The sequence below is a fragment of the Eurosta solidaginis genome, chromosome 4 (assembly GCF_040869045.1).
Source record: "Eurosta solidaginis isolate ZX-2024a chromosome 4, ASM4086904v1, whole genome shotgun sequence".
In the NCBI taxonomy this organism is placed as follows: domain Eukaryota; kingdom Metazoa; phylum Arthropoda; class Insecta; order Diptera; family Tephritidae; genus Eurosta; species Eurosta solidaginis.
In genome coordinates, this window is record NC_090322.1 from 14,705,438 (window position 1) to 14,724,373 (window position 18,936).

Below are 18,936 nucleotides of genomic sequence, written 5' to 3' on the forward strand. Positions count from 1 at the left end.
TCTATAAAATGGAAGAAGAATTTGCTTTTAAATAATTCTTGCTTGTAACTTTTGTTGATTGAGAAGAAGCGTTTAAAAACTATACTGAGGTCATTAGTTGTCAGTATGGAGGCCGAGGTAAAAGTGTAATAAGTACTTTTGACGACTTCCGCGAAGCTAGAAATGCCTGCAAAATAATATAAGCAACAATGGCAGGTTCAAGCTCAGACTCAGGCTCATTATAACTGAGGTTAAGGTCAATCTTCAAGTGAAGGGAAATGCATGCCCCAGATTTATTTGGCAACAAGCTAAACTGAAACATAAAAGACGAATATTACTACAGCAAGACCGGTACGGTCCCGTAGCCTAGTGAAAAGAGTCCTCTATGAAGATGAAGAATAACAACACACGCAATGAATTGGGTAGCACTCTTTGTTGGATGGGAAAATGACCAACAAATATCTTTATCAGAGACAGCTTTTCAAGCTTCGATAGACGCGTACAGTTACGATTGACAACTTGGCCTAGATATATTTCTCTTTTCATACGAACTGTATTTTTTGTAAATTTGTCCTTACAAAAAATTTGCTGGAATGAAGTTCCAAGGTCGCAGAGATTCTGAATAGCTGTCAGTCATAAACTACCTGTTTTTTAGTTCACTGAATGTAATCGAATTAAAATTGCGTAATCTTTTAACATTACAGGTCATATCGCTGGAAGGCTGGACTGATATTATGTATTACGTACAAGATGCGCACAGCTTTTGGGATTGGATATACTTCGTGCTATTGATTGTGGTAAGTAAGAGACTAGAAAATGAAGGATACTAGAATACAAGTAACAATACGGTAAATAAATATTTCAAAAAAGATGCGCAAAGCCGGTCGACTAACGCAAAGTTGATTTCGCTTTAAAAAACACTGAGAGTTTAAACTACAGCTTGCAGTTTATCCTAGTTAAATTTGCAAACTTTAGCTGACGCTGGAATTCTAGGACATTTGGGAACTGTGGGTCTGCAAACACAGAGTAGCCAATAAAATTCTAAATTTAAGTCTTAGTCAACATATTTATGGCGCTCCTTTTAGCCGAAATAAATTAAAGGGGCAAGGTAGGTTTTAAAGCTTGACTAAACTAAGTGGAATGTTATTAACTACTATTTAAGTAGACATTTTTTAGCCCAAATACCCATAGATATCTTATTTATTATTCTTTTCGCAATCCGTGACCAAAAATATACTAGTGAACCCCATGTTGGGCGCCGTTATTATTTCGTATGTTAGTTTCCGAGTTTACAAATTCAAGCATAGTTCAATCAGTTTATTGAACAGTGAGCCCCATGTTGGGCACAATTTTTACATTTCCGTGGTCAAAGCCATATTAGTGAGCCCCATGTTGGGCGCCATTTTTGCTACGTACGTACATTTTCGAATTAACTAAGTGAGACCCATTGATATAAGTTAATTTGTTAGTGAGCCCCATGTTGGGCGCTTTCTAAACATTTCAGTAAGTTGATGAAATTTATTTATTTTTTAACCTAAGATGTTCAATATCGAAACAAAATATCCCAATAAGTTAAAAATTTCAGGTAAAAATTAGCTTTTTGATGTCTACATCTTCAACTTAGGACTTTTCCTTTTAAAGCTAAAAATTTACAGCCATTACACTTTTGGCAATCTGATGATGCCACCAAAAATTTAAATTTATTTCCAATCAGTAGAATTTCTTTTATATAAATATGATGTGCCCCATTAAAAGGTAATAAATTCGTTGCGGGTGAACGGAAACATAAAAGGTAGCAAAAAGAGATGTGAAAAAAATCTATTTGTACACAGCGCAGCTGTGGGATTTCAATTACTCCCAGGACGATATCGAAGCAAAGAACGCAACGCTAAATGCCATATTCGTATGGAAAAGTTAACATGCGTAGACATGAGTGTGGCAAGCACGCTTACTAAGAAAGCTAATATAAATATGTTTTCTGATATTATCTTTGCTTATTAAGGAAGCCAATCAAGTTTTCGAAGGTAATAAAAAAAAGATAAAACAAAAGGCAAAGAAGAAAAAACAGTCGTAAAAATATAAGCTTTTATTTATATTCATAAAAATGAAATTTAATAAAGATTTTTAATTTAAAAACGCTTCAAAACTGAAGCCTTTATTTCTTCAATCTGTCTGCACCCTACTTAAAATATCACTAAATTTACGACACTTTACCCTTGCAGCGCCTGATGGTATGTGTATGTCAATGCCCTCATTTAAGGTCGCTTCAGACATTTACGGCACACTACAACACAACTCTCATACCAATTGAAGCCATCAATCAATCATCTAATCCGCCCACAGGGACGATTTATTAGCAAGCAAACATAACGCCTAAATGTATACTAAGTTAAACGCCGCCTACACACTTTTGCTAGCAGAGAATTAAATTTGAGTGCTGAAAAAAGGTCGGCGAACAAATGAGGCATACAAAATTAATATTTCATACATAGCGGAACAAGACTGTGAAGGAAAATTATTTAATTTTGCTTTTGTGGCATTCCGCCTTACCTTCTTTGAGGAATTTGTTTGGCCTTTGAATCGGTTTTCTACATTTTCTGCTTTATCTGACTTTGTCCGGTCAACAGATTTATCCTTTACATACATGCTATTCATTATCAGCTGCTTACTCGCTATCTCTTTGCTGCTCGTCGAGGTTCTTGGCGGAAGTGCCACATTTTCCACTAACTGATTTATTGATACTTCCAACTTCCGTTAAGATTTCAGTTGATGATTGATTGTTAATATTTCACTTGCCTATTTTAAGGCGTTAAATAAATAAAAAAAATAAGTTGGTACATGCGTTGCATACTATTTGGCTTATGATTTCAATAGCGCTTCCCCCTACGCATGGGCATAAAAAATATTTACAGGAAATGAAAAGCGAAAGAAAGTTTATTTAAGCCGACTGCAAACAACGAAACTTATCAGACAATTAGGCTCTGCAATCATTTGTGTATAATACTCAAAAGTAAGGCAGATTGATTCTAAAATAACAAAGGTACGGAAAGAAATCGCGAGCCAAGTGAGGAACTGAGCTTCAATACATAAGAAATGTATGCGCCCTAAAGCATGCCAATTTGTTTAAGACCTCATTCGTTTCAGATATTTTTTGCATCAAATCATGCTAATTTATCATCAATGTAACGCGACTCTCGAAATTTTTGAGTGAGCTTACTAGAATTTAAACAATTCAACTGAAATGTATTAACTCACTGGCATATAGGCCCAAAAGTATGCTACATGTTTGGTATGTAAAAGCAGATATTTAAATACATATTTAAACATGTTTCAGGTGCATTGTTCACACATGGTTTTATATATAAGCTTAGCTTCCGAATTTTTGTAAACCTATTTTTAGGTGCTTAGGCACACATTTCTACGGCTCTTCAAAATCACAAGCTGCTGTACTCTAATAATTGTACAGAAGCTCACACACGCATGTGTGTTAAATAGCAAGCTTAGTGTATTTATAATACTGCCTCGTATATGCTATAATATTTTTGCCTACAAGTATGCAAATTTATGTGACAACCATTTACGCATTTGCGGTAAATTAAATAAAGATTTATATGAGACTTAATTTTTTTGCTGTTGCTACAAATCTTTATACATTGGAAAGATATTTTGTTAACTACCTACATAAAGGTAAGCTTTGGCAGGTAATTAATTTTCTAACATGTTTACAAAAGTGTATGACACATATGTAACATTCTTTTAGGCGCACACAGCAAATTCAGTCGGAAAATTTAAAGTATAAAGCACATGCACTTGTTGTACTTTATAGAAGTATATGCAAAGAAATTCATTTAAAAAAAATTGCGTGAATATCTGCCTCAGCTTCTAAGTGTCTAAGCTTTGGTGATTCGAAGGGCGAATAGATTTTTTTTTTTTTTTTTTGTTATAATTATAATATTTTGTTATTTAAGTTGGCTGTGTGTTAGGTATTGGCTGCGGGTTGAGCCACCTTATTTTGCATTGAAAAACCCCCGCTTTGGGATAAAAAATTTAAACTATGTCCTTAGAATATTTCACTAACCAGTTGAGAATTACAAGCACACTCAGTGGCTAATGAAACAAACGAACGAAAAATGTGCATACTTTAAGTCCCTTAAACACTAAGAGGGTGTGATATTTACAGTGAGTCAAGTATTCAAGATGTGTTCGCCAATTTGATATGAATTCGATTTTATTAAAACTTACAAAGGCCTAAAATTATGCAATGTTTAAAAGCAAACACAAACTTGAGTTATCAGCTTTTACTTCATGAGAATAATTGGATCTTGATAAAAGTAAGTCTAAAATGAGCTCTGAAAACTAGAAACAGTTCATCAACAACAGAGTTATGCTTTGAAGCATTTCTCACACCTACTACATAAGACCCAAGCATCGAGCCGTTTATCGAACAGTCAGTTCTGCATAGAAACTTTTAAAACAAATTTAGAGTTCATAAGTGAACGCAAAAACTATATAAACCTGTTCTTAGGGAGATCTGCTTCTTCTTCTTATAGCAGTGCTTCGCCTCATCAAGTGTAATCACTTATAATTTGTCATCGATATCCAGGCGACCAAGGAAACTTACAGTTGCAACGGGGCCTAAGAGACATGGGTATTAGAGTCGTAGTTTCTACATTGCAATTAAACATTAGGTTGGTGTCACATCACATGCAGGACATACATTGGCTATACCAGGGTGCAGCGCATCTTTGTGCTGAAGTTTATCTTCCTCAAATGTGAGTTCCGGGTATTTAACATTGAGAACAGGGTTCGCCGGCCATTTATCGGCATAGGAATTTGCCGACTCTTTTTTGATGACTCTGAGGTCCTTTTTATGCCCTTTCATTTCAAGCGGCTGAATTCTTGTATGCCAAATTTCTTTATAATGCTAGCGGATTCGTGACTGCTTGTCTATGGAGGCGGAGCCTCTTCAATCAGACGTTTGTTAATATGCCATGTTTCTGAGTATTTAAAATAAACTGCTTTTTTCGGCATTTCGTTTCTCTCCTCGATGGGGATTACTCTCGCCTCACTGTGTAGATGATGTTCAGGCGATATTAGAAGACATCCAGTTCTGATATCACCTGTACTTCTTTTTCTTCTGGTAGCCATAAGGACACTTCCCTAAGGTTTTGTGTGCTATTATCGATGTGGATGGTCCTTTCAGGGATGCGGTACGTAACAAGCAACATTAAGGCAGGTGCTCGACCATATCGGGAACGATTTCATCTGACAAAGTTGAATCCTCTAAGTCATCCCGCTCAACTCCCTTCTAGTTTCATGAGGAACTTGAAGTCGCCAGAGCCTCCCCCCTGCTAAATATGTGTGTAATACAGTTTGTTGAGAAGAGGGTGGGTTTATCTATATCTAGGGCGGTAGAAATACAAGTATATGAAAGATGACTGCGAAGCAGAACAAAATTTCAAGCATAGGAAAGAAAAGGCGAAGAAGTCCAGAGCATAGAAAAAGGGAAATGTGCATATATACAACAAGGAAAAAGAAGAGGAAGAAGTAGAAGAAACAAGATGAAGCTGACGATATTTAAAATGCAAAGGAAAGCAGAAAATGTGTAATGTACATTCCGAAAAAAATTAGGAAAATATACAGAGGTAAAAGAATAAAAAAAAATGGCGGCCACCGTGGTGTGATGGTAGCGTGCTCCGCCTATCACACCGTATGCCCTGGGATCAACTCCCGGGCAAAGCAACATCAAAATTTTAGAAATAAGATTTTTCAATTAGAAGAAAATTTTTCTAAGCGGGGTCGCCCCTCGGCAGTGTCTGGCAAGCGCTCCGATTGTATTTCTGCCATGAAAATCTCTCAGTGAAAACTCATCTGCCTTGCAGATGCCGTTCGGAGTCGGCATAAAACATGTAGGTCCCGTCCGGCCAATTTGTAGGGAAAAATCAAGAGGAGCACGACGCAAATTGGAAGAGAAGCTCGGCCTTAGATCTCTTCGGAGGTTATCGCGCCTTACATTTATTTTTTTTTTATTTATTTTTTAAAAGAATAAAAAGCAATCACAACAAAATTACGAGGAGACGAGAAAAACGATTTTATAAAACTTTCAAACTCATTCCTCAAAAGGTTGGAAAAAAGGTGCGCCTAAAACTATAAAAAAAAAAAAAAAAAAACTAACCTAAACCTAAAACTATGCTACACTTAAAATCATAATCGCTTACCACAACTGGGAGAAAACTTCCTTTCACACATACATGCACACAGAGGTGTTTATTTTTATACGAATTTTGCTTCACTTGAGCTTATGGAGGCTGAATGTTCAGTAAAAATAATAAAAGTCGTACTTCGCTTACTTACACCCACCTTTCTTCCCACTTGCACTTTTAGCTTTTTTCCATCCTTTATAACCTCAAACTGTCAAAAACTGGCATAAATACTCGAATCTAAACAAAGCATTGTCAGAAAAATGAAAGACTTACTGATTTTCTTTTGCTTTCTTACTCAAACTCACAAACAACAAATGCCTTAAAGTTTATACTCTTGACTACCTCAACACACCGGCGGCGGGTAAGAACAATGTGTCAGCAGCAGACAATGTAAAGTTTTTTTCACAAGTTTTTTTGTTTTTTGCTTATATTTTTCACTACTTCACTTTTTTGCATGTCATTTCCTTGTTTCGCTTTCGGTGTGCATTTGTTGCTTCTTGACGGCAGCGTCCGCTGTTCTGCACTACATTTTCAGCTCAAACTTTCTCACAAAAGCCTCGGAATAGGCCATATGCTTGCGTTGTTGTTGTTATTGTTGCTGCTATTACTTTTAAAAATTTATGTGATTCATTTTATGTTTGCTGTACTTGTTGTTATTATCTTTGCCAATTTGCATTCAACAAGCTGCTTGTGCTTGGTTTTTAATGTTTTTAAGCTCAGGTAACCAGCTCAGACGTTGTCTCGTTGTGTTCCCTTGGGCTTGAGATATAACTTTAAGGTTTGCATTCAAAAGCTCTAAAAGTGTTTTGAAACAAAGTACCCGTTTTATATTATTTTTTTCATTTTTGTGGCATACCTTGGTCTCTGTTAATCGAAAAGTCAATAGGTTGAAAAGCAAGTAAGTGGAGATTTCAGAAACTTCGGTTTAGAATTGCGTTTTTTCTTGAAACTCGATTTCGCACTATTTTCATTTTTAAATATTAAGTTCAGGGGTTGCCCGGGGATTGCTAGTTTTATGAAGTAAAATTGAAATGAATCTGCACCCGGTGTCAGAATTTTTAAATTGGTTCTGATTATAGAGATATTTGTATCCAACAGTGGCGTAGTGAGGTTTTCTTGCCCCCGGGGCGAAATATTTTTAAGCTATTGCATAGATTTTATCGCGGGCTTGGCGACTAAATCAAAAAAAAACCGTAATGGATATTTGTCAAAAAAATCCGAAAAGGCTCGAAAAGGTTCGAAAAGATTCGAAAACGTTCGTAAAGGTTCGGTGTTAGCAACAGGCCAAATACATAATATTGGATCTCTATCATAATCGGCAGGTTACCAAATTGAGAATGTGTTAGTAAACACGAACGCGTAGCGAGCACGAAAGCAAAATCAATTATTTATTTAGTTTGATTTCAATGCTTGAACGGTGAACATGTGTCACACGCACTCTTTGGTACTCTCTTTTAAACGCGCGTGCGGGACTTCCTCACCGTACGACCATCGAAATCAAACTAAAAGAGCTGTCGTTGATTTTCACGAAGTAGCCATTGTGGTATCGCTTATCATAAACATATGTGGTCACTTACAAGCCAACCGCACTGCGTTTTTTTAGCGCACGCAAACAACCGGCGTTTTTTGCCCTAACTCAAATAAGCATGCGTTGCGACAATGTAAAGCATGTGTGCAAACGTCAAATCTAAATGTCACGCAGAACAAAAATTGGAAATCGAGTTAGGTTTTCACGCAGCAAATTCAATTTGAGTTGCTCTCATACAAGTTGTATGTGCATGAGACATTTTTGACAGAAAATGACTTGCGTGCGTTTATATTAGGTTGACTTGCTAGCAGGTGCTAAGCTCACGCCCACCCCGGATCAAAAAGTTAAAGTTAAAGTGAATATTAAAGTTAAAGCGAAAGTTAAAGTTAAAAATAAAGTTAAAGTTAAAGTTAAAGTTAAAGTTAAAGTGAAAGTGAAAGTTAAAGTTAAGGTTAAAGTTTAAGTTTAATTTAAAGTTAAAGTTAAGGTTAAGGTTAAAGTTAAAGTTAAAGTTAAAAATAAAGTTAAAGTTAAAGTGAAAGTTAAAATTAAAGTTAAAGTTAAAGTTAAGGTTAAAGTTAAAGTTAAAGTTAAAGTCAAAGTTAAATTTAAAGTTAAAGTTAAAAATAAAGTTAAAGTTAAAGTGAAAGTTAAAATTAAAGTTAAAGTTAAAAATAAAGTTAAAGTTAAAGTGAAAGTTAAAATTAAAGTTAAAGTTAAAGTTAAGGTTAAAGTTAAAGTTAAAGTTAAGGTTAAAGTTAAAGTTAAAGTCAAAGTTAAATTTAAAGTTAAAGTTAAAAATAAAGTTAAAGTTAAAGTGAAAGTTAAAATTAAAGTTAAAATTAAAGTGAATGTTAAAGTTAAAGTGAAAGTTAAAGTTAAAGTTAAGGTTAAAGTTTAAGTTTAATTTAAAGTTAAAGTTAAGGTTAAAGTTAAAGTTAAAGTTAAAAATAAAGTTAAAGTTAAAGTGAAAGTTAAAATTAAAGTTAAAGTTAAAGTTAAGGTTAAAGTTAAAGTTAAAGTTAAAGTTAAAGTCAAAGTTAAATTTAAAGTTAAAGTTAAAAATAAAGTTAAAGTTAAAGTGAAAGTTAAAATTAAAGTTAAAGTTAAAGTGAATGTTAAAGTTAAAGCGAAAGTTAAAGTTAAAAATAAAGTTAAAGTTAAAGTGAAAGTTAAAGTTAAAATTAAAGTTAAAGTTAAAGTTTAATTTAAAGTTAAGGTTAAAGTTAAAGTTAAAGTTAAAAATAAAGTTAAAGTTAAAGTGAAAGTTAAAATAAAAATTAAAGTTAAAGTGAATGTTAAAGTTAAAGCGAAAGTTAAAGTTAAAGTTAAAAATAAAGTTAAAGTTAAAGTGAAAGTTAAAGTTTAATTTAAAGTTAAAGTTAAAGTTAAAGTTAAGGTAAAAGTTAAAGTTAAAGTTAAAGTTAAAGTTAAGTTAAAGTGAATGTTAAAGTTAAAGCTAAAGTTAAAGTTAAAGTTAAAAATAAAGTTAAAGTTAAAGTTAAAGTTAAAATTAAAGTTAAAATTAAAGTTAAAGTTAAAGTTAAGGTTAAAGTTAAAGTTAAAGTAAAAGTCAAAGTTAAATTTAAAGTTAATGTTAAAGTGAATGTTAAAGTTAAAGCGAAAGTTAAAGTTAAAGTTAAAAATAAAGTTAAAGTTAAAGTGAAAGTTAAAGTTAAAGTGAATGTTAAAGTTAAAGTTAAAGTTAAAGTGAATGTTAAAGTTAAAGTTAAAGTTAAAGTGAATGTTAAAGTTAAAGCGGAAGTTAAAGTTAAAAATAAAGTTAAAGTTAAAGTTAAAGTTAAAGTGAATGTTAAAGTTAAAGCGGAAGTTAAAGTTAAAAATAAAGTTAAAGTTAAAGTTAAAGTGAAAGTTAAAGTTAAAGTTAAAGTTAAAGCTAAAGTGAATGTTAAAGTTAAAGCGGAAGTTAAAGTTAAAAATAAAGTAAAAGTTAAAGTTAAAGTTAAAGTGAATGTTAAAGTTAAAGCGCAAGTTAAAGTTAAAAATAAAGTTAAAGTTAAAGTTAAAGTGAATGTTAAAGTTAAAGCGGAAGTTAAAGTTAAAAATAAAGTTAAAGTTAAAGTTAAAGTTAAAGTTAAAGTTAAAGTTAAAGTTAAAGTGAATGTTAAAGTTAAAGCGGAAGTTAAAGTTAAAAATAAAGTTAAAGTTAAAGTTAAAGTTAAAGTGAAAGTTAAAGTTAAAGTTAAAGTTAAAGTTAAAGCTAAAGTGAATGTTAAAGTTAAAGCGGAAGTTAAAGTTAAAAATAAAGTTAAAGTTAAAGTTAAAGTTAAAGTGAATGTTAAAGTTAAAGCGGAAGTTAAAGTTAAAAATAAAGTTAAAGTTAAAGTTAAAGTGAATGTTAAAGTTAAAGCGGAAGTTAAAGTTAAAAATAAAGTTAAAGTTAAAGTTAAAGTGAAAGTTAAAGTTAAAGTTAAAGCTAAAGTGAATGTTAAAGTTAAAGCGGAAGTTAAAGTTAAAAATAAAGTAAAAGTTAAAGTTAAAGTTAAAGTGAATGTTAAAGTTAAAGCGGAAGTTAAAGTTAAAAATAAAGTTAAAGTTAAAGTTAAAGTGAATGTTAAAGTTAAAGCGGAAGTTAAAGTTAAAAATAAAGTTAAAGTTAAAGTTAAAGTTAAAGTGAATGTTAAAGTTAAAGCGGAAGTTAAAGTTAAAAATAAAGTTAAAGTTAAAGTTAAAGTTAAAGTGAAAGTTAAAGTTAAAGTTAAAGTTAAAGCTAAAGTGAATGTTAAAATTAAAGCGGAAGTTAAAGTTAAAAATAAAGTAAAAGTTAAAGTTAAAGTTAAAGTGAATGTTAAAGTTAAAGCGCAAGTTAAAGTTAAAAATAAAGTTAAAGTTAAAGTTAAAGTGAATGTTAAAGTTAAAGCGGAAGTTAAAGTTAAAAATAAAGTAAAATTAAAAGTTAAAGTTAAAGTTAAAGTGAATGTTAAAGTTAAAGCGCAAGTTAAAGTTAAAATTAAAAATAAAGTTAAAGTTAAAGTGAATGTTAAAGTTAAAGAGAAAGCTAAAGTTAAAGTTAAAAATAAAGTTAAAGTTAAAGTTAAAATGAAAGTTAAAGTTAAAGTCAAAGTCAAAGTTAAAGTTAAGGCTAAAGTTAAAGTTAAAGTTAAAGTTAAACTTAAAGTTAAAGTTAAAGTCAAAGTTAAAATTAAAGTTAAGGTTAAAGTTAAAGTTAAAGTTAAAGTGAATGTTAAAGTTAAAGCGGAAGTTAAAGTTAAAAATAAAGTTAAAGTTAAAGTTAAAGTTAAAGTGAAAGTTAAAGTTAAAGTGAATGTTAAAGTTAAAGTTAAAGTGAATGTTAAAGTTAAAGCGGAAGTTAAAGTTAAAAATAAAGTTAAAGTTAAAGTTAAAGTGAATGTTAAAGTTAAAGCGGAAGTTAAAGTTAAAAATAAAGTTAAAGTTAAAGTTAAAGGTAAAGTTAAAGTTAAAGTTAAAGTTAAAGTTAAAGTTAAAGTTAAAGTTAAAGTTAAAGTTAAAGTGAATGTTGAAGTTAAAGTTAAAGTTAAAAATAAAGTTAAAGTTAAAGTGAATGTTAAAGTTAAAGTGAAAGTTAAAGTTAAAGTTAAATTTAAAGTTAAAGTTAAAAATAAAGTTAAAGTTAAAGTTAAAGTTAAAGTGAAAGTTAAAATTAAAGTTAAAGTTAAAAATAAAGTTAAAATTAAAGTGAAAGTTAAAATTAAAGTTAAAGTTAATGTTAAAGTTAAAGTTAAGGTTAAAGTTAAAGTTAAAGTTAAAGTCAAAGTTAAATTTAAAGTTAAAGTTAAAAATAAAGTGAAAGTTAAAATTAAAGTTAAAGTTAAAGTGAATGTTAAAGTTAAAGTAAAAGTTAAAGTTACGGTTAAAGTTTAAGTTTAATTTAAAGTTAAAGTTAAGGTTAAAGTTAAAGTTAAAGTTAAAGTTAAAAATAAAGTTAAAGTTAAAGTGAAAGTTTAAATTAAAGTTAAAGTTAAGGTTAAAGTTAAAGTTAAAGTCAAAGTTAAAAATAAAGTTAAAGTTAAAGTGAAAGTTAAAATTAAAGTTAAAGTTAAAGTGAATGTTAAAGTTAAAGCGAAAGTTAAAGTTAAAAATAAAGTTAAAGTGAAAGTTAAAGTTAAAATTAAAATTAAAGTTAAAGTTTAATTTAGAGTTAAAGTTAAGGTTAAAGTTAAAGTTAAAGTTAAAAATAAAGTTAAAGTGAAAGTGATAGTTAAAATTAAAGTTAAAGTTAAAGTGAATGTTAAAGTTAAAGCGAAAGTTAAAGTTAAAAATAAAGTTAAAGTTAAAATGAAAGTTAAAGTTTAATTTAAAGTTAAAGTTAAAGTTAAGGTAAAAGTTAAAGTTAAAGTTAAAGTGAATGTTAAAGTTAAAGCTAAAGTTAAAGTTAAAAATAAAGTTAAAGTTAAAGTGAAAGTTAAAGTTAAAATTAAAGTTAAAGTTAAAGTTAAGGTTAAAGTTAAAGTTAAAGTTAAAGTTAAAGTTAAAGTCAAAGTTAAATTTAAAGTTAAAGTTAAAGTGAATGTTAAAGTTAAAGCGAAAGTTAAAGTTAAAGTTCAAGTTAAAAATAAAGTTAAAGTTAAAGTGAAAGTTAAAGTTAAAGTGAATGTTAAAGTTAAAGCGGAAGTTAAAGTTAAAAATAAAGTTAAAGTTAAAGTGAAAGTTAAAGTTAAGGTTAAAGTTAAAGTTAAAGTTAAAGTTAAAGTTAAAGTTAAAGTTAAAGTGAATGTTAAAGTTAAAGTTAAAGTTAAAGTGAATGTTAAAGTTAAAGCGGAAGTTAAAGTTAAAAATAAAGTTAAAGTTAAAGTTAAAGTGAATGTTAAAGTTAAAGCGGAAGTTAAAGTTAAAAATAAAGTTAAAGTTAAAGTGAAAGTGAAAGTTAAAGTTAAAGTTAAAGTTAAAGGTAAAGTTAAAGTGAATGTTAAAGTTAAAGCGCAAGTTAAAGTTAAAGTTAAAAATAAAGTTAAAGTTAAAGTGAATGTTAAAGTTAAAGAGAAAGCTAAAGTTAAAGTTAAGAATAAAGTTAAAGTTAAAGTTAAAATGAAAGTTAAAGTTAAAGTCAAAGTAAAAGTTAAAGTTAAGGCTAAAGTTAAAGTTAAAGTTAAACTTAAAGTTAAAGTCAAAGTTAAAATTAACGTTAAGGTTAAAGTTAAAGTTAAATTTAAAGTTAAAGTTACAGTTAATGTTAAAGTTAAAGTTAAAGGTAAAGTTAAAGTTAAATTGAATGTTGAAGTTAAAGTTAAAAATAAACTTAAAGTTAAAGTTAAAGTGAATGTTAAAGTTAAAGTGAAAGTTAAAGTTAAAGTTAAAAATAAAGTTAAAGTTAAAGTGAAAGTTAAATATTAACTTCTCATTTATTCAATAAAAGTAAAAAATTTGTTTTCTTATCGGTCACCACGCTTAAAAAGGTTAACTTGAATGTGTATCAAAGAAAACAAAATGTTGCATAAATATTATAATTGGATAAGTTGATAATATGCAATAGCTTTACCGCGGCAGTCCCCGAGTGCCACACGTCCTTTTTTATAATAAACTAATAAAACAAAACATTTGAGTTAAAAATATATCGACTATTCAATCTGCTACACAACTTTAAACTTAATATAAGTCTGCCCGAAAGTATGCTACTCCTACTAGGTCAACTATCTTCGTAGTGATCAAGGCAGAGCATCTCCTAGACTTTTCAGTTTTTCTTTGCTTGTATTACCTCCATCGCGACTTGTAGTGATTTTTCATATAGTAAGCACCTACATTAGTCACTTTGTCACTCTGGCGGCCTTCTCCATGCCCTTAAAACTTCCCACTAGTACCGAACTAGCGCAGAGCTGTCGCTTTAGGAGTTGGTATCAGTTCTATTTAATTTTATCCCCTCACAGTACTTTCAATTGAAAACTTTACCATTGTGACAATCTACGAAGCATTAATTTGCGTGAAATTTTGTGAATAAATAGTTCACTGCTCCCAACTATGGTTTTGTGGCAGTAGAGAATAGAACATACTAAGCAGTTTGGAAACAGATAAAACTAATTAAGTGTTTACATTGTTTTTTTTTTGTATTTACTCATTAAAAATAAAGTTGTAGGTACACGTTTCAAATTAATAACACAATTCAACTCTGCGAATAAATTAATAAACGAACAATTATTAGGAAATTTTCTGTAGCAAAAGTAAAGCAAAATATTTGGTTAAGGCTGAGCTCATTTCATTTCGCAGGAATATGCATAAATACCTTGAATTTTGTGAATACATAGTTCACTGCTCCCAACTATGGTTTTGTGGCAGTAGAGAATAGAGCATACTAAGCAGTTTGGAAACAGATAAAACTAATTAAGTATACACATTGTTTTTTTGTATTTACTCAATAAAAATAAAGTTGTAGGTACACGTTTCAAATTAATAACACAATTCAACTCTGCGAATACAATAATAAAGAAACAATTATTAGGGAATTTTATGTGGCAAAAGTAAAGCAAAATATTTGGTTAAGGCTGAGCTCATTTCATTTCGCAGGAATATGCATAAATACCTTGAATTTTGTGAATAAATAGTTCACTGCTCCCAACTATGGTTTTGTGGCAGTAGAGAATAGAACATACTAAGCAGTTTGGAAACAGATAAAACTAGTTAAGTGTACCCATTGTTTTTTTGTATTTACTCATTCAAAATAAAGTTGTAGGTACACGTCTCAAATTAATAACACAATTCAACTCTGCGAATACAATAATAAACAAACAATTATTTGGAAATGTTCTGTGGCAAAAGTAAGGAAAAATATTTGGTTAAGGCTGAGCTCATTTCATTTCGCGGGAATATGCATAAATACCTTGAATTTTGTGAATAAATAGTTCACTGCTCCCAACTATGGTTTTTTGGCAGTAGAGAATAGAGCATACTAAGCAGTTTGGAAACAGATAAAACTAATTAAGTATACACATTGTTTTTTTGTATTTACTCATTAAAAATAAAGTTGTAGGTACACGTTTCAAATTAATAACACAATTCAACTCTGCGAATACAATAATAAACAAACAATTATTAGGGAAATTTATGTGGCAAAAGTAAAGCAAAATATTTGGTTAAGGCTGAGCTCATTTCATTTCGCAGGAATATGCATAAATACCTTGAATTTTGTGAATAAATAGTTCACTGCTCCCAACTATGGTTTTGTGGCAGTAGAGAATAGAACATACTAAGCAGTTTGGAATCAGATAAAACTAGTTAAGTGTACCCATTGTTTTTTTGTATTTACTCATTCAAAATAAAGTTGTAGGTACACGTCTCAAATTAATAACACAATTCAACTCTGCGAATACAATAATAAACAAACAATTATTTGGAAATGTTCTGTGGCAAAAGTAAAGAAAAATATTTGGTTAAGGCTGAGCTCATTTCATTTCGCGGGAATATGCATAAATACCTTGAATTTTGTGAATAAATAGTTCACTGCTCCCAACTATGGTTTTTTGGCAGTAGAGAATAGAGCATACTAAGCAGTTTGGAAACAGATAAAACTAATTAAGTATACACATTGTTTTTTTGTATTTACTCATTAAAAATAAAGTTGTAGGTACACGTTTCAAATTAATAACACAATTCAACTCTGCGAATACAATAATAAACAAACAATTATTAGGGAATTTTATGTGGCAAAAGTAAAGCAAAATATTTGGTTAAGGCTGAGCTCATTTCATTTCGCAGGAATATGCATAAATACCTTGAATTTTGTGAATAAATAGTTCACTGCTCCCAACTATGGTTTTGTGGCAGTAGAGAATAGAACATACTAAGCAGTTTGGAAACAGATAAAACTAGTTAAGTGTACCCATTGTTTTTTTGTATTTACTCATTCAAAATAAAGTTGTAGGTACACGTCTCAAATTAATAACACAATTCAACTCTGCGAATACAATAATAAACAAACAATTATTTGGAAATGTTCTGTGGCAAAAGTAAAGAAAAATATTTGGTTAAGGCTGAGCTCATTTCATTTCGCGGGAATATGCATAAATACCTTGAATTTTGTGAATAAATAGTTCACTGCTCCCAACTATGGTTTTTTGGCAGTAGAGAATAGAGCATACTAAGCAGTTTGGAAACAGATAAAACTAATTAAGTATACACATTGTTTTTTTGTATTTACTCATTAAAAATAAAGTTGTAGGTACACGTTTCAAATTAATAACACAATTCAACTCTGCGAATACAATAATAAACAAACAATTATTAGGGAATTTTATGTGGCAAAAGTAAAGCAAAATATTTGGTTAAGGCTGAGCTCATTTCATTTCGCAGGAATATGCATAAATACCTTGAATTTTGTGAATAAATAGTTCACTGCTCCCAACTATGGTTTTTTGGCAGTAGAGAATAGAGCATACTAAGCAGTTTGGAAACAGATAAAACTAATTAAGTATACACATTGTTTTTTTGTATTTACTCATTAAAAATAAAGTTGTAGGTACACGTTTCAAATTAATAACACAATTCAACTCTGCGAATACAATAATAAAGAAACAATTATTAGGGAATTTTATGTGGCAAAAGTAAAGCAAAATATTTGGTTAAGGCTGAGCTCATTTCATTTCGCAGGAATATGCATAAATACCTTGAATTTTGTGAATAAATAGTTCACTGCTCCCAACTATGGTTTTGTGGCAGTAGAGAATAGAACATACTAAGCAGTTTGGAAACAGATAAAACTAGTTAAGTGTACCCATTGTTTTTTTGTATTTACTCATTCAAAATAAAGTTGTAGGTACACGTCTCAAATTAATAACACAATTCAACTCTGCGAATACAATAATAAACAAACAATTATTTGGAAATGTTCTGTGGCAAAAGTAAAGAAAAATATTTGGTTAAGGCTGAGCTCATTTCATTTCGCGGGAATATGCATAAATACCTTGAATTTTGTGAATAAATAGTTCACTGCTCCCAACTATGGTTTTTTGGCAGTAGAGAATAGAGCATACTAAGCAGTTTGGAAACAGATAAAACTAATTAAGTATACACATTGTTTTTTTGTATTTACTCATTAAAAATAAAGTTGTAGGTACACGTTTCAAATTAATAACACAATTCAACTCTGCGAATACAATAATAAACAAACAATTATTAGGGAATTTTATGTGGCAAAAGTAAAGCAAAATATTTGGTTAAGGCTGAGCTCATTTCATTTCGCAGGAATATGCATAAATACCTTGAATTTTGTGAATAAATAGTTCACTGCTCCCAACTATGGTTTTTTGGCAGTAGAGAATAGAGCATACTAAGCAGTTTGGAAACAGATAAAACTAATTAAGTATACACATTGTTTTTTTGTATTTACTCATTAAAAATAAAGTTGTAGGTACACGTTTCAAATTAACAACACAATTCAACTCTGCGAATACAATAATAAACAAACAATTATTAGGGAATTTTTTGTGGCAAAAGTAAAGCAAAATATTTGGTTAAGGCTGAGCTCATTTCACTTCGCAGGAATATGCATATATACCTTGAATTTTGTGAATAAATAGTACACTGCTCCCAACTATGGTTTTTTGGCAGTAGAGAATAGAGCATACTAAGCAGTTTGGAAACAGATAAAACTAATTAAGTATACACATTGTTTCTTTGTATTTACTCATTAAAAATAAAGTTGTAGGTACACGTTTCAAATTAATAATACAACTCAACTCTGCGAATACAATAATAAACAAACAATTATTAGGGAATTTTATGTAGCAAAAGTAAAGCAAAATATTTGGTTAAGGCTGAGCTCATTTCATTTCGCAGGAATATGCATAAATACCTTGAATTTTGTGAATAAATAGTTCACTGCTCCCAACTATGGTTTTGTGGCAGTAGAGAATAGAGCATACTAAGCAGTTTGGAAACAGATAAAACTAATTAAGTATACACATTGTTTCTTTGTATTTACTCATTAAAAATAAAGTTGTAGGTACACGTTTCAAATTAATAACACAACTCAACTCTGCGAATACAATAATAAACAAACAATTATTAGGGAAATTTATGTGGCAAAAGTAAAGCAAAATATTTGGTTAAGGCTGAGCTCATTTCATTTCGCAGGAATATGCATAAATACCTTGAATTTTGTGAATAAATAGTTCACTGCTCCCAACTTTGGTTTTGTGGCAGTAGAGAATAGAGCATACTAAGCAGTTTGGAAACAGATAAAACTAATTAAGTATACACATTGTTTTTTTGTATTTACTCATTAAAAATAAAGTTGTATGTACACGTTTCAAATTAATAACACAATTCAACTCTGCGAATACAATAATAAACAAACAATTATTAGGGAAATTTATGTGGCAAAAGTAAAGCAAAATATTTGGTTAAGGCTGAGCTCATTTCATTTCGCAGGAATATGCATAAATACCTTGAATTTTGTGAATAAATAGTTCACTGCTCCCAACTATGGTTTTGTGGCAGTAGAGAATAGAGCATACTAAGCAGTTTGGAAACAGATAAAACTAATTAAGTATACACATTGTTTTTTTGTATTTACTAATTAAAAATAAAGTTGTAGGTACACGTTTCAAATTAATAACACAATTCAACTCTGCGAATACAATAATAAACAAACAATTATTAGGGAAATTTATGTGGCAAAAGTAAAGCAAAATATTTGGTTAAGGCTGAGCTCATTTCATTTCGCAGGAATATGCATAAATACCTTGAATTTTGTGAATAAATAGTTCACTGCTCCCAACTATGGTTTTGTGGCAGTAGAGAATAGAGCATACTAAGGAGTTTGGAAACAGATAAAACTAATTAAGTATACACATTATTTTTTTGTATTTACTCATTTTAAATAAAATTGTAGGTACACGTTTCAAATTAATAACACAATTCAACTCTGCGAATAAATTAATAAACGAACAATTATTAGGAAATTTTCTGTAGCAAAAGTAAAGCAAAATATTTGGTTAAGGCTGAGCTCATTTCATTTCGCAGGAATATGCATAAATACCTTGAATTTTGTGAATAAATAGTTCACTGCTCCCAACTAAGGTTTTGTGGCAGTAGAGAATAGAGCATACTAAGCAGTTTGGAAACAGATAAAACTAATTAAGTATACACATTGTTTTTTTGTATTTACTCATTAAAAATAAAGTTGTAGGTACACGTTTCAAATTAATAACACAATTCAACTCTGCGAATAAATTAATAAACGAACAATTATTAGGAAATTTTCTGTAGCAAGAGTAAAGCAAAATATTTGGTTAA

General features: G+C 30.0%; 1 protein-coding gene across 5 annotated transcripts in view; it reads left to right on the forward strand.

Annotated features, from left to right (window-relative positions):
- The window catches only part of Ca-alpha1T (Ca[2+]-channel protein alpha[[1]] subunit T), a 259,303-nt gene that overhangs the window by 115,996 nt on the left and 124,371 nt on the right, over positions 1–18,936 (forward strand). For all 5 annotated transcript variants that reach the window (XM_067780304.1, XM_067780303.1, XM_067780301.1 and 2 more), the window contains one exon: positions 684–776. In XM_067780304.1, coding sequence (XP_067636405.1) covers positions 684–776 — 93 coding nt within the window. The remainder of the gene's footprint in view (positions 1–683; positions 777–18,936) is intronic.